At 45.9% G+C, this 25,406-nt stretch overlaps 1 protein-coding gene across 8 annotated transcripts in view; it reads right to left on the bottom strand.

Moving 5' to 3' along the window:
• SEPTIN9 (septin 9) overlaps positions 1–25,406 on the bottom strand; it is a 322,440-nt gene that overhangs the window by 19,074 nt on the left and 277,960 nt on the right. For 5 of the 8 annotated variants that reach the window (XM_053296380.1, XM_053296382.1, XM_053296385.1 and 2 more), the window contains 4 exons: positions 21,057–21,251; positions 5,067–5,195; positions 3,804–3,885; positions 2,643–2,780 (listed from right to left, as the gene is read on the bottom strand). In XM_053296380.1, the coding sequence (XP_053152355.1) occupies positions 2,643–2,780; positions 3,804–3,885; positions 5,067–5,195; positions 21,057–21,251 (544 nt within the window). The remainder of the gene's footprint in view (positions 1–2,642; positions 2,781–3,803; positions 3,886–5,066; positions 5,196–21,056; positions 21,252–25,406) is intronic. The other 3 variants (XM_053296381.1, XM_053296384.1, XM_053296387.1) reach the window with 1 other exon arrangement.

Raw genomic sequence — 25,406 nt, 5'->3', positions numbered from 1 at the left:
TTTTATATTTTAAAATTAATTAATATATATATAGAGAGAGAGAGAGTGAGCGAGAGCGTGCTCTTAGAATATCTCCAGGATTCCCCTATGGGTTCCTCTCCTGCCCCTCACTCAACTGCATGGAGTCTTCAGAAAGGCCTGCTGGCTCCTTCGGCCCCATCCATAGATCTTCATCCTCTACTCAAAATGCAACAACCAAAAACCAGATGTCCATTTTAGCATCAGAACTGGAAACTAGCGGCCCTAGAATAAGCCGTCCATGGCGGGAGCCAAAGGAACACCTAGTTCTAACCTCCAGCAGGGGTATCATGCTACTTGTAGCCAAAAGCAATTGCAGGGACATGAAAGTCAATAATGGAGTGTCTCATAGCTTCAAAACCATTTCTTATATTGGAAACACATGTTCCTGGGAGAAGGGGAATACGCCAGGCAGACTTCTAGGCACCGCAGCAAAGTGAGAGGCAAACTGCAGGGTGCCATTAGAAGGTCTCTGTCAGACAATCTAATGTTTCAGTGGTTATCTACGTGAGAAACAGAAATGTGCAATTATGTTGGTTCCTAAGCGGGGGGGGGGGGGGGGGCTGCCTGGGGAATAGGCCGTTCATCAACAAGCTGGGAATCAGCACCTATGAACAGTTCACACAGAGAAAAGAGACTGTGTGTGTCTGTGTGTGTGTGTGTGTGTGTGTGTGAGAGAGAGAGAGAGAGAGAGAGAGACTATGTATATGAGTGTGTGTGTGTGTGTGTGTGTGTGTGTGTGTGTGTGTGTGAGAGAGAGAGAGAGAGAGAGAGAATGAATGAATGAATATGAGTGTGTGTGCGTGTGTGTGTGTGAGAGAGAGAATGAATGAATATGAGTGTGTGTGTGTGTGTGTGTGCGTGTGAGAGAGAGAGAGAGAGAGAATGAATATGAGTGTGTGTGTGTGTGTGCGTGTGAGAGAGAGAGAGAGAGAGAGAGAGAGAATGAATATGAGTGTGTGTGTGTGTGTGTGTGTGTGTGTACACACACACACACGAATTAATGAGACTATGTTATTGGGGGAGATGTCTTGCAATGGTGGTTGCAGACACTGAATACCTGCATGTTTTCTGCATCTGCCTGTTTCCAGGGTACTGGCTCACACTGAGACCTAAGACCATCTGGTCTTCTCTGTTCAAGATCTGTTATTACTTTATTTTATTTTTATCCTGCCAGTCCTACAAAGGGCTCAGAGTAATGTACCGTATTTACCCAAATCGAAGACGACGCTGAATTTAAGACGATCCCCTTTAAAAGTAGAGGTTAAATGCAGGTTATGCCTGCATTTACTCAAAAGAAACAGGATTCTGAATTTTAAAAGACCTCTTGATTTCTAGTATCAAAAAATTGTTGGGGGGGGAGGGACGACGATGACACCTAGTCTTGGATTCAGGTAAATATTGGATTATTTTGGATAATCAGTCCAAAATTGATTCAGAGAGTTCATCTCTCTTTCCCTCTAACACCACTGTAAGATGGGTAATGCTGAGAGAGAGTGATTGGCCTAAAGCTCACTCAGTGAGTTTTCTGGATGAGTAGGGATTTTACTAGGGCTGTGGGTTCTGACACTTCCAAGGTGGGACCAACACAAGTTTTGCAAATCTGGGGAGGACTGCTGGTCTTTCAGTAGTGAGTAGGAACTGTCCCCTTTGCTAAGCAGAGCCTGCCTTGGCTGCATTTGGATGGAAAACTACCTTTGAGTGCTGTAAGAGACTCCCCTTGGGATGGGACCATAGCTCAGTGGGAGACAATTTACATACTTGCATGCAGAAGGTCCCAGCTTCACTCCGTACCTGGCATCCCCAAGTAGGGCTGAGAGAGACTCCTACCTGAAACCCTGGAGAGCCACTGCCAGTCAGTGTAGACAATACAGAGCTAGATGGACCAATGATCTGACTCAGTATATGGCAGCTTCTTATGTGGTCTCATTTAAGGAGGAGGTTTTCTTACTTAAGACTGAAAAACCTGCCACCTCTGCAGGAGGGGGCAGCAATGCTAGAAACAGCATTTATCTCCTGGTCGCTAACTGCATTTTCCTTCTTGGAATGCCCTGAAGCAACACTGAGTAGTTCCTTGATGCATTCTGGGAAGGAAAATGGAGCCAGTTGCTGCAAGTCAAATGGTGCTTCTAGTGTTGCTGCTCCTGCTTGCAGAGATGGCAGCGTTTTCAGTCTTAAGCCAAAAAACACCACCACTTCTGCCTTAGATAAGACCGCATAGGGACACAGTTAGCCTTGCCCCCAATCCCATCACCCCGATTCACGAAACTGTTGCGGGTCCTACCCACCCCTTGAAAGTCACAGGGGTTTCTAACCCTGAACATGATAAAATTGCTGAAATTTTAGCAAAGTGCTGGAGTCATATAATTTTGTTCCAGGCCCAAATCAATGCAGGTCTCATTAGCCCAAGTCCAACACTCTAAACACTGTTCCAAAGTTACAATCTGCAAGAGAACTCTCTGTTTGGGAAAATGCAGAATCAAAAGGACTAACAAACTACCTTAAGGTGAAAGAAAATGCCAATCAGTAGCAAACAGGCAAATATTTAGAATCTGGGGCCTGAATTTTATTTACTTAGCTCCTCTATGGAAAAGGATGGTGCAGTTCAGAAAAAGTATACATACGAGTGGCCAGTGGCAGGAATGAAGTATATACAGCAATGGATCCTGCTGTCTGGTATCCGCTTCTTCCTGTTAATATTGAGCTCTTCCTGGAGGTACTTCTCATACTGATCATTGATGAACTTCATAATTGGTTGCCAACTATGCAAGGAGAAAAAGGTATGTGAAAAAGGGGATGCAAATCTATGCAGAACTCTTCAGAGTAGCTTCACATAAACACATTGGCCGACATTCTGCGCAGTGAAACCGTGGCGTTAGCAAGCTTCCAAGCCTGCAGCATACAAAAAAGGCAGGCCTGCAGCTCCTGTGTTGCAAATTTCCTTAAAACAGTGTGTGGGCACTTGTGTCTCACTACATCCATTGTTTCCCATTCTAATTGTGCTCCCTCTAATGGCTGGTTGGCCCTCAGAGTTGAGGAAACTGGCTTGTATTAGCTGCACTTCAGGAGGCTTGTTGTTTTCTTTGGGAAGGTTTGAGAAGCTTTCCTCCTGACAATTTACAGAAGCAATAAAACATGATGATTATGCCGGCTCTCTCAACTGTACTTCCACCAACTCTCCAAAGCCACACAGACTGTGGATATGACTGTTCCCTAACGGGGCATCAGGGCACCACACATTCCTGTGAATATCCAGAAGGACAAATCATCACATCTCTGCTCAGAAGCTCAGTTAGGATTATGATCCCCAAGATTAGAGTGACACGGGTAATGGCAAAACTTCAAATCTGGACATGAAAAGTTTTGATTTATAGTTTAGTTTTGGGAATCAGCTTCCATGTTTGTATGCTGGGCAAGGCAGAGTAATCTCTAACTACTTCTCCGAGTAGAACTCTCCTCATAATGGAACCAGCTCCATTAGGATGAATCAACTCCCTTTTGAACCTCGAGAATACCCTTACGCTCACTGAGATGAAATTCTCTCCTACCCCATTTCATAGTCCAGAAACACAACGATAAAGGGATGGTGAATCTTCTTCTAATAGTCACCCCAAAAACAAAAGCACATCATGCTAAAGAGACATCCAAGAGCAGCACACTAGGTTTCCCCCTGTCCTGATTACTACCCCAGTGTTGCCTGCTGAAAAGGTCTTCGGTGGAGGCTTCCTCCAGGCTCTCCACAATGCATTGTGGCCTGGCGTGTTTCCCCTTTGAGGACCGCTCACCAGTTCTCATTGTTGATGTGGTCTCCAAATCCTGGGGTGTCAATGACAGTGAGCTTCATACGAACACCTTTTTCTTCAATATCTGAAACATAAGGTAAACATCCTAGGATAAATACTTTATCAATGGAGAAAATCTCTACCCATACAGAGGATGAAAAGGGCCTTAGGATCAGGGATTTAGAAATTGAGGCTCAGCTTACTAACCAGTAGGGATGTGTGAGCTGGCTCGCTTTCAGTTGGGCTCAACATTGAGGTGGCCCAGTTCAGACAGTCCTAAGTTCGAACCGGCCCAACCCCCAGTTCTAAGAACCAGTTTGCGGACAAACTTAGGTATACTAGTAAAGGGGAATCCTTGAGGATTGCCCGGAATCCTTGAGGATTCTCCTTTTCAAGTAAAAGGGGCATCCCCAATCTTAACGGTAAAGGCACTGGGAGTGGGGTAGCGAGAGAAAGTGGCCTCCATACCTTTAGAGAGGGCCGTGGTGGAGAAGCATCAGAGGCGGAGCGGGGCAGCAGCTCCGCCAAGCAGTGTTCCCTCTAAGGCGTGCGCACACAAGTTTTTTTTTTAATGTCCACTCAGTTAATTTTAGATCCTGCTCAGATTGAATCTGGAAAGTACCACTCTGAATGCATGTGTGCACATACTGCCTTGATACTGCCGCCCAGAACAAAACTCATTCCACGCACAGATGAAAAAAATTAGAGAGAACACTGCCGCCAAGCCCCTTGCCAGCTTCCCAAATGACAGCCCAGGCCAGCTGCAGCCTGGTACAGAATTGAACTGAATTTGCCAAACCAGTTCTGTGCACATCCCTACTAGCCAGCCATTATTTGTGGTTGCCACCAATCCCCTCTCTTCCCTCAGATATCCTTTTTTGGCCAACAGGCGGAGGACTTAGGAGAGAAGTGAGTCTTCTGTCATTTGAACCGGGATATGGAGATGGCAAGGAACAAGGGAAGCCCTCTCCTGCCGCTCAGAAAAGATTCCTGTTCCTTCTCAAAAACAGCAGTGGAAATGAGACCTCCAGGGAGGATATCAGTGTGCTGATGCTGGGTGCCCGGCACTTGCCATTGGTGAGCTGGCAAGTGGATCTGTAGATGCCTGCTTAGGACCTACAGACCTTAAAATGCTTTAAAATGTTTAAATCTTACTGCACCAAGTAAATGGTCCCCTCGGCCTCTTCTTCTGTCACTCAGCTATCATATACTCAACATTCCTATCTCCCAATAAAATTATCCCACCACCTCTTGGCAAGGGCTCACCATGTGTGATGGACTTGATTTCAATTGTCTTGGGGATCCGCTCTTCAGAACTTGGCTGCACAGATTTGCGGCTGATTTTGGATTTGAAGAGGGTGTTGATTAGAGTAGATTTTCCCAGGCCACTTTGACCTGTAAGACAGCAGGATGCAAAGATATCAGAAAATCCTTCTGTTTCACTCTTAAAACCATCCTGTTTGTGGTCTTATGTACAAATTCAAAACTGTGTTCAAATCGCACTCAGTTATATAGAAAAAGATTTCTATTGCTTGACGCCTGATTGAAGCAAGTCTGTCAGGGAAGGTTTTGCTCTGTTTGGCTGAGAAACAGCAGATGTTCCTTATCCCCCATTTTGTAAGATCTTATTTCTAAAGGTATCTAAATTGCAAATGGGTCTGTATAGCAGATTTTAAGCACCTTTCTTCTTTAATTCAATTATAGATTCAGAGAAAAAAATAATACAGTATGGATAAAAATTAAACAATGAAGGCTGCTCAAGGATCTTAACAACAGACTAAAATGAGCACGGGGAGGAGGGAGGGAGGCCAGAACTTATACTTTCCTAAATGAGATATCTAATATAAAAGCTCAGACATTTCATTGTGAACCTTGACTGGTCTCAGTAAAAGGGTTATTTTGCTATCAGTGGGTAGCATCCAGTCTAGTCTTGTAGTAGTGTAAATGCTGTGGTACTAGCATAAGGAAATGGTTGTCGTGCAAAGGAATTCACCTCTGCCGGTCTGCGCCAGCCTGGCCCCCAGGTTGGGAACCACGGCTCTAGCCCCACATGTTTCAACTGCTGCACAGCCTCTTGCACCAGCCTGTATATTTGCAAATGGCGAACTCTTTGCACAACTTGCACTCAGGTGGTTCCTCTTCTGCTGGTTACTAGCATAGCACTGAGGAGCAACTCTTTCGAGCGCCACTGAGGATGCTACCCCGTGAATTCTTCATTTTGGCCCCTGTATCTTGATTTTTCCAAGCATGCACAATCCAGATAAAATTTGCAAAAAAAAGAATAGAAAAAAACCCTTTAAATTGTTGAACAAAATAGAAAATAGGTTTGTCTATTTCTTATTTCTGTCTCTCTCACCTTTGCTTAAACTTGGTTTCTTTCTTACCCTTAATTCCTATAATTTGCAAGGCTGGAATTGGACCCAGACTTTTTTTTTCCTTTTCATATACACAATACTCTTTCCATATATTCTTGTGCCGGTGGAATCATTTCTAATGGTATTTCTCAGAGTACACAGTTTTCTTGCATATGCAAGGACCAAACTCCCTTTCTTCATCTAAGGAGTTCAAAGTGGCATTAAGCTCTATGGGATGGTCTCTAGGCTGACAGAAAGTCACTCGTCTAAGGCCACTCATGATCAGATTTCACACATCCTAAGCCAACACTGAGCCACTGTATTACTCTAGCTAGCAATTATGAACTGAGTTTTTTTTAATATCAGCTGTTTGACTTATGGAATTTATATACATAGCTGCAAAGGCAATGGAAAAGCATGAAATGAATACAGTCTCCATTCTGCAGAGTAATGGTGCAGAGATAAAGCTGCCTCCATACTCAAAATTTTAGATTACCTCTGATCTACCACACATTGTTCTTCCTCTATACAGCATGTTTATACAATAAATATTTGTTCCGTGGGTGAGGGATCCCGTGGTTTCCCCATTGTCATGGACAGACCATTAGCTGGATAAGGTCAGTTTCACAGCCACAACCCAGCCCTGCAGGGGTGGAGGAACTATTAAGATGGTCCACTCAAGATGGCTGCTGGACCCAGTAGGATTCCAAAAAGCCTTGGAGGGTTTTGATGTTGGTCCTAACAGTGATTCTGTCCTGCTAGTGATTCTGTTCAGTGGGAACCTGGAATAGGGAACTCACCAGGGCAGTAGACATGATAGCTCCTAAGCGTCCCTTCCGATCTGCTTTAAAAGTGGCCCCTTGGTATACAAAGGAGTTGCGGGGTCTGAAGCAGCAAGGTAGGTGACTGGAACACAAGTGGAGGAGAACTTGGCTTGAATGTGACAGGACACAGCATAGAGCCCATTTGAAGGTTTATGCGGAGGCGGTGCATGCGGCAAAACACAATTCTGATCTGTGTGCATTGCTTCTTGTGAGAAGTTTGATTCAGGCTCCTTGCAATTCAAACCAATCCCCGGGGACTTTGTTCTGCTGCGATGCTTTTAATGGGTTCTTTGCAGAAAAAATCTTGTATTTGGGCCGACTTGGACTCTACTGTTTCTGCAGAGTCTATTAAGGTGGTGGGTGTCCAGCAATCCCTCTTGCAGTATTAGATTGGATCAGTTTCAATCTGTGATGCCTGATGATGTGGATAAGCTGCTTGGGGCGGTGCGGCCTACCACTTGTTCTCTGGATCCTTGCCCGACTTGGCTGCTTTTATCTAGCAGAGAAATTGTTGGAGATGGCCTAGTTAATATCCTTAACTCATTGCTGAGGGAGGGTTGAATGCCTCCTTGTCTGAAGAAGGCAATGATTAGACCACTTCTTAAGAAGCCTTCTCTAGATCCCTCTGAGATGGATAGTTATAGGCCAGTCTCCAATCTCCAATGGTTGGGCAAGGTGACTGAGAGAGTGGTAGCTAACCAACTCCAGCCAGATTTGGAGGAAACCAAATATCATTCTAGACCCATTTCAGACTGGCTTTAGAGTGGGCTATGGGGCTGAGTCTGCCTTGGTTGGCCTGATGGATGACCTTTACCAGGGAATTGACAGAGGGAGTGTGACTCTGTTGGTTCTTTGGGATCTCTCTGCAGCGTTTAATACCATCAACCATGGTATCCTTCTGGATAACCTGGAGGAATTGGGGATAGGAGGCACTACTTTGCAGTGGTTCCGCTCCTATCTCTCAGGCAGTTGGTGACAGTTCCTCTTTAAAATGGGAGCTATTATATGGAGTTCCTCAGAGCTCCATTCTGTCACCAATGCTTTTTACCATTTACATTAAACCGCTGGGTGAGGTCATCAGGAGATTTGGTGCAAGGTGTTATCAGTATGCTAATGACACCAAATCTATTTATCCTCCTCCTCCTCATCATCATCATGAAATGGCATTCACTCCCTAAATGCCTGCCTAAGGGAAGTAATGGGCTGGATGAGGGATAACAAATTAAAGCTGAATCCAAGCAAGACAGAGGTGCTCATTGTGGGGGATTGGAATCTGAGGAATGAGTTAGATCTTCCTGTGCTGGATGGGGTTACACTCCCCCAGAAGGAACAGGTATGCAGCTTGGGAGTGCACTTGGATCCAGGCCTCACCCTGGTATCTCGGGTGGAGGCTCTGGCCAAGAGCACTTTCTATCAACTTTGGTTGATTCGACAGCTTCATCCATTCCTTGAAGAGAATGATCTCAAAACAGTGGTGCATCAGCTGGTAACCTCCAGGCTCGACTACTGCAATGTGCTCTATGTGGGGCTGCCTTTGTACGTATTTTGGAAACTTCAATTAGTTCAAAATGCGGCAGCCAGATTGGTCTCTGGGGTAACCTGGAGAAACCATTTTATGCCTGTTTTAAAACAGTTGCACTGGCTGCTGATATGTTTCTGGGCAAAATACAAAGTGCTGGTTATTACCTTTAAAGCTTTGAATGGCTTGGGTCCAGGCTTCCTTAGAGAGCGCCTTCTTCGGTATGATCCCCATCACTTGTTGAGGTCTTCTGGAGAGATCTGTCTCCAGTTACCATCAGTATGTCTAGTGGCGACTCAGAACCGGGCCCTTTCATGGTCAATGGAATGCACTCCTTGCAGATATCCACAGTTTAGGCTCACTGTCGTCCTTTAAGAGAGCCCTACAAACTTACTTGTTTGGCCTGGCCTTCCAAGGTTTGTAAATTGTTTTTTAAAGTATTTGAATTAGTTTTAAATGATTTTAAATTGTTTTTATATTGTTTTTTAGCACTGTGTTTTAAATGGTGTGGGTTTTTATGTCTTCTTAAATTTGTTGTATACTGCCCAGAGCCTTTGGATGGGGCAGTTTATAAATGTAATAAATAAATAATACATAAATAAATCTGGTTGCTACAAGGTAGCAAGGGAAAGAAGGCACACCTCATGTTACTGAAATGTATCTATGGATTTTCTTTCAATTATGTTTAGAAGGAGGGATATATTAGGAATCCAGTATTAAAGTAAGATCCTAATGGTGGTAATTCAAAGGGCAGCATCCTTTGCTCTTTTAGAGGGGTGCACCGTCTCTCGGTCATTCCAACTCATAATTCAAAATGCTCTAAGTCAAAATAGGAAACTGTTTTGTTTAGATAACGGTTGTTGCAGGGGATTGTCACAGTGGTTAGCCTCACACAGAACACAGGAAATTCAGTCTGTCTGAATGTATGGCTGATTACAGATCTCATTGTAGATGGCTGCTTTTAGAATCAGAACTGTAAACCATGTGCAGAAACATTCTCCAGTGTTTGCCTTAATGCACACCCACTACCTCCAGCCTCCCCTCTTCTCTCGTGGTCAAGATAAATGGGGTGGGGGGAGGAATCAGTGCATGTTGCCACAGCTGAGCAGGTAGAGAAGGCAGCAGCAGCCCAATGGGAGGAGGATGCTGGCTCCTTCTGGTGCTGCTCTGGCCGTGTGTGGCTGGTTTGGCCAGGAAGGAGTGAGTTGAAGTCAGGGGCCTAGAAGTGGGTGCTGCACGTTCGTCTCCCCTGCTGCTGACACCTTAGCCAACAAGAGCCATATTTTGGGAGCAGGGCAGAAACTGCTGGGGTGAAGTTTCTAGTGCTGGGGGTGAGAGATCACCCCTTGAAACACATTTACAGCACTATGTGAAATGCATGTCAAGAACCAAAAGTGTTGATCTCTGTAATTGAAAGCCCTTTCATGACCCATTTCATAGCACAAGATTGAGAGGCGCGCTAACACACATGGAATCATGGTCCTCATGTTTCCTCTACACCATAAGCAGGAAAAACCAAGAATTTATAAGCATCTGGTTTAGTTTACAGCAGACCACATAAATGAGGATATTTAAGTCATACTCTAGCTGACTACATGAAGTTTTACTTAACAGGTAAGGGGAAACAGCCCAGAATTGTTGAGTTGGCTTCAGCAGGGAGTGCACAGGAAGGAAAAGCAATGTTAAGTGAATGAAGAATATAAAAATTCACTGAAACAGATGAGAGGCCACTATGTTTATTACACATAAGCCCAAGGGTGCAGAATGTAAGATTCTCCTGTGTGAAATACAAGGCAAGGCCCTGCTGGGAAACCAAGTCATCCATAGTTTCTAATAGGGCTGTGCTTCGGGAACATCCAAAGTTGAATAATGGGTACCACTCCTGGGAACTGCACTGAGGTGGCTGCTCCCAGTGTGCCCTTCATGCCAGAGCACTGCATGCCTCCAGTGCAGGGGGGCATCTTCTGGAGGATGCAGAGCCCTACACTGCCTCTGTGACAGTGGGGAGGGTGTGTGGGGACTGCTGAAAGTGTAGCCCTTTCCTCATAGAGCTCTATAGGTTAAAAAAAAACTGCTTCTTCCAATGCTCCCCCATGCACACCACTCACCACACTCCACAAGCTTTCCAGTCATTGTGCACACCTCCTTCCATGCCGCATGTACCCTCTCAGTGGTTGCAGTATGTGCCCCCCTTTCACTAAGGAGCCCCCTCACACCAGAAACACACCACAGCATGCAGAAACATGTGCCCTGAGAGATGGCATTTTCTGAGGTGGCACTCCAGTAGAAGAGCACCCTTTCTACTTAAATATGCCTGAAGCAACAGATATAACATTCATGCTTTGCCAGCTCCAGGCACCAGTGGCAATTCAAGATCTCTGTGTGCCTGAGGCAGGGTACCAAATGCTGCCCCCCCACCTTTTGTACACATCCTCATTGCTCTCCCCCCACTTTTTTAAAGTGGGAGGTAGGAGGGCATATTACTCTGCTGCCTGAGGTGACGGCCTTACCTCGCCTCAAGAAAGGGCCACCTCACCAGCCAAAGACTGTTTTATTCACCTAGGCTTTAATTCAATGTCTGAAGGCATTTTACTGTTCTCTGATGAAGCTTTATCAATGGTTTTCTGTGTCAGTTTACTGCTCTCATGCTCTAGTTTTAAATTTTATTATGTATTTTTATTATGCTAATTTTACTATGTATTTCCCCCCTTGTAAGCCGTTCTTATGGAGAGACAGCGTATAAATTTATAAAATAAATAAACCAGGTCAGAGGAAATCCTACACAACCTGATATGTATTTGCCACAGTGCAGTAGTAGTAGTAGCAGCAACAGCAACAGCAGATGCAAAAACATTTTGCACGAAGGAAAAAAGAAATAATGACCCAAAAGAAATCCTGCAGTTTAATTTGGACAACTTCATTAATTTTGTAATTGCAGATGTGTGTTTGCATGCATGCATGCACACACGCACCCAACTCAGTTTTCCAAAGGTATTTTCAAACTGCTGTGTGAACAGAAAGAATATTTTATAGGGCTTAGGAGGAACAAGGGAAGCAGATGTATTGCCATATTCTTGGTACTGTCTTCCATCAAGCCATAAATAAAGACAAAAGAAATCTAAACTGAATACCTCAGTTCCTAAGATAAACTCAGTACAAGTTGCAATGCTATTAAAACTGAATCCTAGACCATTTCTAGGGAGATGAAAGAAAGCATTCTTACAATGTAAATATTCATTTTGGTACAATTCTGACAGGGAGAACTTTGGAACTGAAAGCTGCAATTTTAATCACAACTTCCTTGACATCAAGGCCATTCACATGACCTTATAACCCGGGGTGGGGAGGGCTGAGGGGTAGGCAGGATCTCACCTCCCTCCCTTCCAGACGATCCTTGCAGTGTCTTCAGAAGCGCCACTCGCGTAACCACACGAGCTGCGCTGCCCGTAGTGGTGCGGCCATCTGGAGACAAAGCCCAGCCTCCAGAAATCCCGTAATCCACTGTGCAAGGAGTGTGATGCATTGGGAGATTTCCCTGTTGCTGGGTGTGTGGCAAGCAGCCACACAACCGGGCACTGAGGTAGAAGGCTGCGCTTGCGCCCTTCTACCTCACTAAAAACCTAGGTAAAATACTCAGGCTACCCAGCAGGGAATGGGCCCAATCCCAGCGTCCCACATGAGTAGCCCTACCTGAGAACAGCCCCAATATTTGTTTAGTTCATAGTAAGATGCCAAAAATAAATACACACCTTTTTAAAGGAAGAGTGCTCACAAAAAGCAAGCAAACCCAACTGCTGACTTTGCTAGGGAGGGCAGAAGGAAACTAGCAATGTTTCAGGCTTGAAAAATTACTTGAATTACTTAATTACTTGAAAGCAGAATTGCCTCCAGGCAACCAGGTGAGGCAGACCCATGTGCATTCTGTTGTCCTTTAGCCTGATGGGCTGCTTTTCTCCTCCTCCCTGGCTGTAGAGGAAAGAGAAACTGCTCCATGCTCTGCCTCCAAAGTGAAGGTTCTCCATACACCAGGCCTGCACAACATAAGGCCCGGGGGCCGGATTCGGCCCACAGGGACTATTTTACTGGCCCCCAGGTATCCTGAAGCAACATAGGAGCTGGAAACTGCCTTATAGCACCATCCTGTGCGTGCTTCCTCAGAAATATGCTCCATGGTGCACCCAGTGAGGCTTACTCCCATGTAAGCATGCCTAGGATTGCAGCCTGAAACTAGCAACAAGAGTTTAGGGAGAGGAGAGGACTTGGAATTTGTATGGGGCTAGCCTGCACTCCAGGGGCCCTACTGATTGCGCGGGGACAGGACCTATTCTCTGTCCACTATCCTTGGTTAAAACTATGGGTCCATTGACAGGGGGAATAGAGCCACAAGTAACTAATACAATTTAATTTTAATGTAATAATATGCTAAACATTTGACCTCAGCCCTCGCACGCCAAGTTGTGGATGGTTCTGGCCCACCAGGGCATTTGAGTTGTGCAGCCCTGCCATACGAGGCTATATGCTGATCTGTGTGTCTCTCAAGAGCAGGGGGGAAAGAGAGAGAGAGCCTCCCGTGTTTCCCTCAGAATACCACAGTGAGTTATAGGGCTGCATCTGGAGGGCTCTGCCCTGACTGGTGGTTGCACTGACCTCCCCTGCTTGCTTGCTTGCTTGCTTGCGCTCTCTCTCTCTCTCTTAGAGGAAGAGTTAGGATAACATCAAACTTGGCAGTTGCTCATGGCACCTACCTGAAGCGGACACTGAGCTGAGCTTGGTGGTTCACTGTATGTTGAATATGCTGTCTGTAATGAGTTGGAAGGAACAAAACAAAGCCTTTAACCCTTTATTCAAAGTTCTACCGGCTGATTAGGTAATAACTACAAAAACGATCTTCCATCCATTACCTTTAAAGTATGTTTCCAGTTTCATTGCTGGGGAAACCAGGAGGGCCTGTTATACTACTAGTTTTGGAAATCCTGCACAAGCCACACAACTCGGCTAGACTCAGTGGCAAGAGCCCCTTCAATGTGTGCCTGGGCTTGCCACCCTTTTTTCAGTGCTAGGGCTCAACCCTGGAACACATGAAGACTAGATGGAAGTGCCTCTGATTAGATGCAGAGTACATTTCTCTCACCACTGTGTAACAACAGACAGTTCGCTCACATCAAGGACTGTCATTTCCAGACAGTCTGGAAACCCAGCATCTCTTTGCTGGTGTTGCTTCTATGCAGGAGAGTTGAACTTTGCCCAAATTAAAATCCCCCGACTCTTCATAGCTGGTTACCAGTCACCCCAACTGCAGCAGTTTCAACTGCAATCTGCTGAGTCAGTTTTTTCATCAATCAGTCTTTGCTGCAGCCCAATTTGCAAACTTAGATAAGGAGGTTAGAAGCACTGCTGAGGTGGGGGGGAGGGGAGGGAGGGGAGGAAGAAAGATGGCAGTGGCAGCAAATGTGCAATTGGAACCATTCACAGTAGACAATCCCATCACTCTTCTTTCAACATGAGATGGGATGTTAACTATACTGATGGCATGGGTGAGCAAGAGTGGCTGCTTGTTTTGATCCTAAGATCACAGAGGCTCCAACCATTTTTTCTTAAAATAGCAATCCATAGTCTTTCCATTAATAGACCAAGGTGGTTACTAACAATAAAATGAAGTTTTTATATAAATATAAACAGAACACCATGAAAACACTTAGGAGGATTAAAAAAAAAACCATCACAGGTTAAAAGCTTGGTGATAACAAAAGTATGATATTCTGCTTTTCACTTTAAAAAAAAAAGAGATCTTAAAGTGGTTGGGAAGATTGTTCCCCATCCCAAATGTGGCTCATAGTCTAAAAGAAAACCAGGAAGACACCAGTACCGGTTACTGAAAAGCTGCTGTGCTAGGATGGATGGAAAGGGAAAGTTGCTCTTCCTCTTCTAAATATGAAATATACTGTGAAAGGTGCATCAATGCTCACTTATCAGGACTGTGTGGCAGGACCTGTGTTTTACATTAAAAAGCTGCCAGAGAGGGGACAAGATGGGCTTCTCTTGAAAGGGAGTTCTACCACCTGGATGTGGCTGCAAAAAAGGTGTTCTCCGAGATCCCAGCCAAATGCAGCCTAGCAACAGGCAGAGGAGAGGGTGCAGAGGAGAGCCTCAAAAAAAAAAAAAAAAGGGGGGGGGGGAGAAAAAAAAGAAGAAGAAAAAAGAAGAAGAAAACCACCAAAAAACCCACACCCCAAAACCAATACACAGAACTTAATTTAGGGAACAGGCTCATGTGGGAGAGCAAGCTAAGTGCCCAGAGGTAAGGGTTTGCATGGAACCAGCTGGTCCGGTCCAGTTTGAGTCCGAACTGGACCCAAACCAGACTGAGCCAGTTTGGCCTGGCACCCCTCGAACCCCCCTGGTTTGGTCATCCCAGGCCATGCAGAGGCCCACTGCGCAGGCGTGGTGGCCTCGAAAATGGCTGCCAAGCTGAGGGGGAAAGGCCGATGAACGGCCGAAGAGCAGCTGAATGGCCGAATTATGGCATAAGGGAGGCGGGTGGGGAGAGGAGGAACTTATGCACCCCCCACACTGCCTCAAACAACTGCCCCAGAGGGGGTAAGTGTAATACACACACACATTTAATCGCGAACCCACAGGGGGGTTTGGTCCATGGTTGGACCAAACCCGGGGTGGGGGGAACAGTTCAACCCTGAACAGTTGAACTGAACCAGTTTGACATCCGTACCCAGAGGGAGGTGAAGACTGGGCTGCATTAAGGAGAGGAGGTACCCTTCTTCCCATGGTGCAGCTCAGCCTGTTCCTTTGTGGCTGGTTGGTCTCTAAGAAGGCAAGTGAGAATGGGATCTGCTGGTGGACCTACTGCAGCACTGAGGAAAATGGGACAATACATCTCTGTGCATTCCGCTGGGCTCCCAGTGTGTATGCACTCCCAGAGGACAGGCAAACACATTGCGCTGAAAGCTCAGCATGACCAAGAGATGAAATCACAGTACTGGCATTTATAATCTCTGTGGAAAATTAGAAGATTTTCAGCATGCGTTGGGAGAGGCTCGCTCACTCACTGAGACCTCGGATGCCTTAGGTGCCAGGTGATGAAAATCTGTAGCACTACAACTGCTACCAGCAAAAGAGGCTATCTCATTTGAATGCGTGCTGAACTAATGCAGCAGTTCAACCTACAGCTTGTTAAGACTTTGCCCCCTGCATTGTTAGAGTCCCGAGTGGGTTCGTTCTGCTTGATATGGAATCACCATGCAGCTGAGTTCGCCTGTCTAGGCTTATTACAGAGCGGGAGAACCAAGGTCCTCTTCACCCCACACGGGGAAAACAAGCCTTTGTTGTTGGTTTTTCCTCTGTGCTGAATGTCTGCAAATTTATGTGCAACCTAGCTGCCTTTGGGAATTATGTGTACACTTGTTAGGAAGGGCTACCTATTTAGAGGTGGCAAATGGGAAGGAGGGGAAAGGATAACTGAAACTGCTGTTGCACATAATTAGAAAAAACAGTAAGAATAACAAGGAGGTTAACAGTAGGCACCTGGAGCACTTCCAAGACTGGGAGGCCAGAGCAATCAAGTAGAAAAAACTGCTCCAGAACCACTGAGACATTTAATGAGAAAGTCTGGATTGTGTCACAAAAATTTCCACCTCCAGAGGCTCTATTGTACTCAACACTAGAGCCCTATTCAGATTTTATGTTGAACACTTGGACAAGTGTGCAGTGTACACGGGTACAGATCTACACACAGCTGCAGTTATTCACACATTGTGTTGAACACAGGCACAGCAGTAACTCTTCCTACCGATACCATGCATGTGAGGGGCCTGTACCCAGGTTCACTTCTGAAGCAAACGGGGTACAGTCATTCACAAAATACACAGACGAGTGTACAGACAGCTGTACACTCATACAACATATTGAGGTCATTCACACGACCTTCAAGGCAGGCAGGGTGGAAGGCGGGATAGGCTCTGATCCTCTTCTGGCTGCGTGGCTCGTGCACCCACATGAGCAGGCCTCCTGAGAGCTGTGTGGCCATCTGGAGGCTGGGAACATGCAGCCTCCAGAAACCACTCAATGCACAGCACAAAGAGTGTGGTGCACTGAGGGATTCTCCCTCAGCCAGGCATTCTAGGTGCCTGACTCTGTTTCTGCTCAGGCTGCAGGCAGACCAAACAGACATACGATATTGGACCAGGGGTGGGGAGGGCCTGCTCACACCGTTCTACCCGGGAAAAAGCTGGGGTAAAAACTCTGGGCTACCCAGAGAGGCAGTGCCGGGACCAGCCACGACCCCAGCGCTTCACACAGGCAGCCCTACCCAGGTAGGGCTGCCCAAGCCTGGGTAGGGCTGCTCATGTGAACAGCCTCAATGTCTGAACAGAACTCGGGTCTCAAAGAATTCAAGGTCTTCTAGTCCAACCCCTTCTAAGTCCTGGTATCTGTTAAAGCACCCCTGAATGATGGCCACCCAGCCTCCCTTTGAAATACCTGTGGTAAAGAATTAAGCCTTTTGACTCAGAGCCAGCTCATGCGAGGGGGGGAAGTGCTGAGTCACCCCTGCTGAGCTGCCTGAGTGGGCTTCCCTTTTTCAACTTCTTACTTTAGACCTTTGGTAGATTAAAAATGCCGCCACCAGACACTCTTTTATCAGAGGCTGGAGTGCCACAGCCTAGACTTCTCTCTTTATTTTGCTGTTGGACAAATATAAAAACCTTCCATGTGTATGCCTACATGTGGTGAGAAAACAAGGTAGCTAGCTTTAGCTGTCCTCTTGGGGCGATTTTGCTCTAGGGGCTCCCCCTAGGCTTCCAGAGTAAATCAAACACTCTGTGAGGCTAGAAAAGAATCTGATTTATTAAATTGCTACAAAAATAGTTTGGCTTATGTTTCAGCTTTTTGGTTACAGAGCATTTCAAAACGTCTTAGGTGGCACACAATGAAATCTTCATTACTCAGCTACAAAGAAGCAGATATTTGGAAATGCAAAGCACACACAGAAAGCAAAATAATTCCTGATGCAAAGTCTGACTAAACAAACTTTCCTTTATGCTAGATTCCAAAGCCTCAACAGCCTGGGCTTCCTTTTCCTTGAAAACTCAACAAAATTCCTGATGAGATCAAGTCCCTGCAAAATCTCTGACCCTCAGAAATTATCCTGCAGAATGTCCCATGCTAGAGCAGCCACCATTCTGGTCACTGTTTCTCCACACTCTTCTCCAACTTCCTCCTCCTTCACCCAAGAAGCCCCAGCAGCTCTCATGTCCCACCCACCTGATGGATTGATTGGTTAGCCCTGGGGGTCGCCAGCCTGCCAGTCAAGGCGAGGGGTTCACTTCCTGTTAGCTCTGTTGCGGGTGAGGAGGCTGGTCACTACATCCCCCACCTTAAATTGAGGCAGGAAGTGGAGACAGGGTTGACAGTTCCTGTCTCAAAGGGATGGGAACACAAATTTTAGCTTCCTAACTTAACTATCTAACTTAACTTAACTTCCTAACTTAACATTTCATAAGAACACTTGGAAACTCTTGTCCTCTGTTGCCTCCACCCTCCCCAAGGGTTCCTTAAATTCCAGAGGATTCCTCATAGGGACCACATGCCAAGGCGCCTGACACAATCTTGGTCTCCCCCTGGGTCTTGCAGTCATACTTCTGGAGGGCCACACTCCAGTGAACCATCTTCCTCTTCAACTCCTCAAAAGCCATTTGACACTCCCGCCACCAATTCTCCACATTGGGTTTGTTGATTTGGACCAGCCTGAGGATTGGCACCTGTTCTCTGGGATCAAAGACACGCTCCCTGGCATGTGGGTCATGCCAGGCCTTTTGCTCTGTTTGGACCTCCCACAGATTGTGCTGTGCAAGGGACAGGGTCTCTTTCAGTATATCTTGGAGCTTGCCCCCAAAGTCCCAGATGTTTTCTCCCTGGGGAGCCTCTTCTCCCTCCCACCGAGGTTGAACCAGTTCCAAAAGCCCTCTGACATTTCTAGCACAGACTAACTCAAAGGGAGACTATCCTAGGCTCAGGTGTGGCACAGCTCTGTAGGCAGACAACTGCTCAAGTCCCAGTCATTGGAATGTTCCTCAATAAATGTCCAGATCATGGCCCCCAAAGTCCCTTGGGCTTCTCCCGCTAAGCCATTTGTCAGGTGATGGCCAGACACAGGGGTGAGATGCTCCATGCCATGGGTGCTCCAATGCATCTCCATCACCCCATATAGGAAACTGACACCTGCATCAGTCAGGACTTCCCCCAGCCAACTGATCCTGGCAAAAATGTTCATTAGAGCCTGACTTAGTCTCTTTGCATCCATCTGGCCCAGGGCCATAGCCTCCAGCCACCTAGTGGCATAGTCTACTAGAGTTAGTACATACTGTTTTCCCCAAGGGGTCTTGAGTTGTATAAGCCCCAGGATGTCTATTACCACCGTCATAAGAATATACACAGAATCTTTACATAAAGCTACAGACCCTCCCCCACCACTTCTGAAATCATTCCAGCTGGCAAGCAGTCGAGCCAACTTCAAAAGTCATGCCAGCTCTCACAGTGTCAGTTTAATTGCAGCGTTTGAATAATGTGTCATGGTTGCACCTTCCAGTCCATTAGCAAGTTCAGTGGTTTGCACCTTACAAGGAGAGTTCCAGGTTGTGAAACAGGTTCTACTCTGTACTGGACATGAGAGGAGAGTTGGTCTTGTGGTAGCAAGCATGACTTGTCCCCTTAGCTAAGCAGGGTCTGCCCTGGTTGCATATGAAAGGGAGACTAGAAGTGTGAGCACTGTAAGATATTCCCCTCAGGGGATGGAGTCACTCTGCGAAGAGCAGAAGGTTCCAAGTTCCCTCTCTGGCTTTTCAAAGATCGGGCTGAGAGAGATTCCTGCCTGCAGCCTTGAAGAAGCCACTGCCAGTCTGTGAAGACAATACTGGGCTAGATAGACCAATAGTCTGACTCCATATATGGCAACTTCCTATGTTCCTATGACTATCCTCTGGAACAGAGAGCTTCCTCGTGCTGCTCCAGAGAAGTCCTCCTTTGCAGAGAAGGATGTGACATCTTTAAACTGGGACATCCGACAGAACAGGGATCTTGAACTGTGACCTGTGAGCCATTAATGACGCATCCTGCCATCCCAAAATACTTAATTCAGAATTGCCAGCGGTGTCTCAATCACTGCTAGAAGGCAAATATGTCCCTTTCTACAAAACATTAGTACAGGTGACTGGGGAGGGGGGGCAGCAGGGATGGATCCAGAAGGAAATTACAGTTGGGAGTGTGTACAATACCAGCCGGCCCAGTTAAGTTAGAGTCTGAACCAGCCTCAAACCGGACCAGGCCATTTCGGTTTTGCCCCCCTTGAAACCGCCCCGGGGGGGTGGTGTTCATGAATATTTTTGTACTTTCGGGGGGGGGGGGGGCTTCTCTAAGGCTGAGGGGTGTGTGTGTGTCCATGGAGGTTCCCCCTCCCCTCACTGGCCTCTGTTTTGCTAAAAGATGACGGGTTCAGGCAATCTTTGGTCCTTTCCGGGCCTTTCCCCCATCACGGTGGCCATTTTGGAGGTTGCCACACATGTGCAATGGGCCCTGCATGGCCCATTTTAAACAAATATTTATGAACACACACACCTAAAAGGCCGGGGTGGGGGGTGGAGTCTCAACAAATTCCAACTCGAATTCGAATGAGTTCAGATTCAAATCTGTTCGTACAGCCCTAATTACAGGGGGTGCAACAGGAATTCTGCCTGAGGCCTCCCCACATTAATTAAATCCTTTCATGCTCTCCTCCCCACGAGTTTGCTTTACTGCTAAAAATTAATCTCCCTTTTCTCCTGCACCAGATTTCTCCTGCAATCAATGCCCACACTGAAAGCCAGTGTGGTGTAGTGATTAGAGTGTTAAGAGGACTAGGATTGGGGGACTTGCGTTCTCCATTTAGTCATGAAACTCACTGTGGGACTTTAGGTGACATGCTCTCTCTCCCATCCAAACCTGCCTCACAGGATAGTTGTGAGGATAAAAGTGGGGAGGAAGAACATGCTCCCTACCCTGAACTCTTTGGAGGAAAAGTGTATATACAGTGTATAGTGTGTCTCTATACACTACAGAAGGAAAAGCCACCAATCTGATTATACAATCAAGATAATATGTAAGCTATTTATATCTGAACTACTGTTATAAGCACAAAGCAAAATAAAATAGTAATGATAAGGGGAAACATGCTGAGAAAATAGCATTTTCTCATATTTTGCTATTAAAGCTATTTTGAGAACTTTGTTGCTAAAAAAAAAAAAAGGCAATAACCCACCAAATGTACAAGTTCTTGACCTCTGGACATACCAGTCAGGATAAAGAGGCTTATCTTTGGAAGTACAGTACACAACCACCTTGACATTCAGACCACAAGATACCTACCATCAACACTTATTAATAAACAGGGAAAACAAAACTTCGAGAGGGGGATGGAAAGAAAGCAATCCATTCAAAAAGCCATAGAATAAGTAGGAATCACCCAAAGAACATTGCTATGGGCTACAGAACCTTTCATGGGTAGACAACTCACCGACTACCATGATGTTGAATTCAAACCCTTGCTTCATGGCTTTCCTCCGCATTTGCTCAAGGATGGCATCTATCCCAACATAGCCAAAGTCAGCAGCTGGTTTCTCTGTCCGTGCTGGTGCCGCTTGCTTGAGGCCAGCATCTCGAGTGACATCTGCCATGCTGCTTGGGTAGCTCGGAACTGCCTCTGAACCTGCTGGTAAAAAGGAAACATATTATAAATGGATTTTACTTTATAATATGAAGAAACATAATAAGGAAAAACACACTGATTTTACATGGTAGTTTTAATGTTTTAACAGGATTTCTGCACTGCTCTGAGCATATTGGTATAGAGATCCAATTTTAAATATAATAGTCATAATAATTCTAACAATGGTGTAAAACAATAAAAACATTTAGAGTAAGAAATACCTGTCTGCATCTACCGCTTTGGGGGGAAAACAAAACCCTTTGGCATACAAAAATGCCTTTGCCTTCTTTGCAATCTTGAAGGAACACACTGGACTGGACTTTGAAAGTGCAAATTTATTAATTTACTATTGCTGAACAGATAGATTTAGCTTTATTGAGTACAGTAGCCAAGGCACGTATGCATGTAGGAACATAGAAAGTTGCCTTATACTGACTCAGACCATTGGTTCAGCTAGCTCAGTATTGTCTACACAGACCGGCAGCAGCTTCGCCAAGATGACAGTCTCTCTCAGTCCTATCTGAAGATGCCAGGGAGGGAATCTGGAACCTTCTGCACACAAGCATGCAGATGCTCTTCCCAAAACGGCCCCATCCCCTAAGGGGAATATCTTATACATGTAGTCCTCCATTCAGATGCAAACCAGGGCAGACCCTTCTTAGCAAAGGGGACAATTCATGCTTGCTACCACAAAACCAGTTCCTCCTCCCTAGATGTTTCCTTGTAAAGCCAAGGAAGAAAAATTCAGTCCGCCTATAAAACATTCTGTTGGTATCAGATGAAGAATGTGAAAGCAGCCCTGCTGGATTAGGCCAAAAGGTCCAGATGTCCAGAATTTTGTTTCCATGCATTCCAATTCCTGCTTCCATACCCAGGGTTGCTTTGTATGAGCACCCATGAACAAAACCCACATAGTGCATCAGTAATGAAATGTACCCATAGACAGACAGAGGCTTTTTTCTTCACAAGACTAAGGAACATGGCAAACAGGGAAGGATTAGGCCTCTGCCCATGTGTATTTTGAAGGGGAAAGCCATAACTAATAGATGTGGATGGCCTTTATAATGAGCATGATACAGTATACTGTAACGATTGTGTAAGTAACACCACCAACTAATATCCCTATCCACCCCCAACACAGTACCTCCAGTGATTGTTGCTGGTGTCTATCTTATGTTTCTTTTAGATTGTGAGCCCTTTGGGGACAGGGGTCCATCTTATTTATTTATTATTTCTCTGTGTAAAGTGCCCAGAGCCATTGTTGGAAGGGTGGTATAGAAATCCAATAAATAATAAATAATAATAGGTGGTGCTGTTCCATGCTTTACTATTTAGTAAGGTTCTTTCTGTATCTTGTCTTAGCTGCTCTGTTCTATTATTGTTCCTCTGATAGAGTTTCCCCTCCAAAGAGAGGTCTGTGTGAATGGCCTGAAGACTTGCAGGCCTGTAATGAAATTCTCCTGTTAAACTAGTACAGGTGGACCTTGATATTCATGGTAGTTCCGTTCCGTGGCTGTACCGCGGATATGGAAACCATGAATATCGGATCACACTGATCCCTATGGGATCATGGGGGTTAGGTTCCCGGTCGGCCATTTCCGGACAAAAATGCCAACATAAGAATGGGAAGTGTACATTGGAAACAGGGCCATTAACAACAACAACAACAATTGTTCAAAGTCAACTGTACATAAAGAAAATACCCACAGTCATACTTTTAACTTGAACATCCCTTCTCATTCCTCTCCCACTCTGATATTTATTCTCCACCTTGCCTTGTCACATGCCAGGCACCATGCTTTATATCCTGGAACACCTGGGTTTGTTTCTGCCCCTGCAGGCACTTCTGGAGTGGCATGCCTCACTCAGGTTAGCACACATCTAGGCACAGACTGTCCTCTCGGTGAACTGTTGCAAAGTGAGATGATTTTCAGGTCCTTCACAAGCCCTGCAACTCTAAAACATTATTCTCAATTGATGTTTGGAACTGCTGGCAATACTCCTGGTCAATAAAAGGTTATAGAGCAGGAAAGCCAACATGCTTTTCAATTACTCCCGAGTTAGTATCATTTTCAGAAAAGGAGAGCCAAACTTCTTGCACAGCACTCGGAAAGAAAGAATCATTCTACGTGGAAAATATGTAGCCATTCATATGAGTGTTTTGCTATCTAATTGTTGAACCTCAGCCACTAAGGAAAACAATGCACATTTCCAGGCTTCCCCATTTCAATACAATGCGAAATGGAAAAGGAGAGACCAGGAAACCCAGCCTTTCTGAACTCTAGTGCTTCATATAGATCCATAACAGACTTTGGGGCACGGCAGAACAAAGCAAAGAACAGATACTGTACTTTATTGTGTCCACACATCTTGGTTTGGCTTGGATTTTCCCTATCTGGAATGGGACAGTTTTGTATTTTTTTAGCCTACTGTCCAGTAGACTTATGAGATGACCTGGCATTCTGTGTGTGTGTCCATCCATGCCTCTGTGTGTGTGTTTGTGTCCATCAACTTTGCAACAGGCTTGAGCCCGAAACATTTTGGAGGCCATTATAGAGGTCTCCAAAATGTTTCTGCCATCGGGGCTGTTTCGGCTTTCAGAGGTGGCAGGGGTGTTCCCTTTAGGGTAGGGGAGGGTGCACTTACCCCTCCCGATGCATTTCCCCCGCTGGTGCTCTGTTGTATCAAAGCCCCTCGGGGCAGCAGCGTACCTCTCTGCCGCCCCGTTGCCCTCATCAGCCATAATTGGCCGGAAGTATCGGGGGCATGTGCACCCATCGTGTGTTCGCGCATGAATGGCAGACGGGAGCATGCGCACGCAACGGTACTTCCGGCCACTTCCAGCCAATGAGGCGGCTGGGAGGTATGCTGCCTCCTCGAGGGGCTTTGATACAACGGCGCACCAGTGGGGGAAATGCGGCAGGAGGGGTAAGTGCACCCTCCCCCACCCTTAAGCGAACACCCCCGCCGCCTCCGGAACCGTTTCAGGCACATCCCTACTTCGCAATGCCTGGACCAATATGAACCAAATTGGATAAAGTTGTTGAGACACATAGGGACACCTCAATGGTGTAGTTTGTGATGATGTCATCCACCGCAGGTCAAGATAGCGGACATGTAAACATCTGAGGCACAAGTGGGCTAACTTATAATCACCTAACCGATCTGAACCAAATTTGGTACAGTTGTAGTGAGTGATACACAGGAACAACTCAAAAGCATAGTTGGCAATGATGTCATCCACTCCAATTCAAGATGGTGGACACGTGAACATCTGAGGCGCAATTGGGCTAATTTGTGAACCCCCTAACCAATTTGAACCAAATTTGCTACAGGTATATGGACACATAGGGACAGCTCAAGGGCGTAGTTTGTAATGATGTCATCCACCCCAATTCAAGATGGCAGACGTGTGAATGTATGAGGTGCAAGTGGGAACCGATTTGAACCAAATTTGGTAGAGCTGTAGGGACACCTCAAACACACAGTTTGTGATTATGTCACACACACACACCCCAAGTTCAAGATGGTGGACACATGGACGTTTGAGGTACAAGTGGGCTAACTTGTGAATTGCCTAACCAATTTGGACCAAATTTAGTCCAGTTGTAGGGATAGTGAAAGGAAGATTACATTATAGGCAGATTAGTTCTTACTAGAACTACTTGTATTCATCCACATCACCTAAACACTGAACAGGTGGTTTCACAAGTCATTTCATATGCATCAAATAGTTACCTTACAGCAGGGGTTCCAGTCTTGGGTCCTCAGATGATGTTGGATGACAATTCCGAGCCTTCAGCCATTGTGGCTGGGCATGACAGGAGTTGTAGTCCAAGAGCATCTGGGGATCCAAGACTGGGAAACTTTGCCCAGCAGGATGAACAGGGCCTTGAGCCAAAAGCCTCTTGAACTGCACAGTGGTGCTCCTTTAGCACACAGGAATTTCCCCAGGGCAATGGTCTAGCTTAGGCCTTGGCCTGTTAGGCCTGTCATGTGCTTCTGCTTTACCTCCATTCTTCTTCACCTTGCCTTGGCTTTTGACTTCTTTGACACAAACAAGCCAGTCTTTAGACATTCCCTTGATGAAGGCCCTTGAACCTTAGTCAGTGGCTTGAGGAGCTACTTGGAAATGCTGCCCCCCTCCACAGTTCTATC

The sequence above is a fragment of the Hemicordylus capensis genome, chromosome 2 (assembly GCF_027244095.1).
Source record: "Hemicordylus capensis ecotype Gifberg chromosome 2, rHemCap1.1.pri, whole genome shotgun sequence".
NCBI lineage: Eukaryota > Metazoa > Chordata > Lepidosauria > Squamata > Cordylidae > Hemicordylus > Hemicordylus capensis.
Note: the sequence above shows the minus strand (reverse complement) of the source record. Positions and strands in the feature narration are given on the sequence as shown.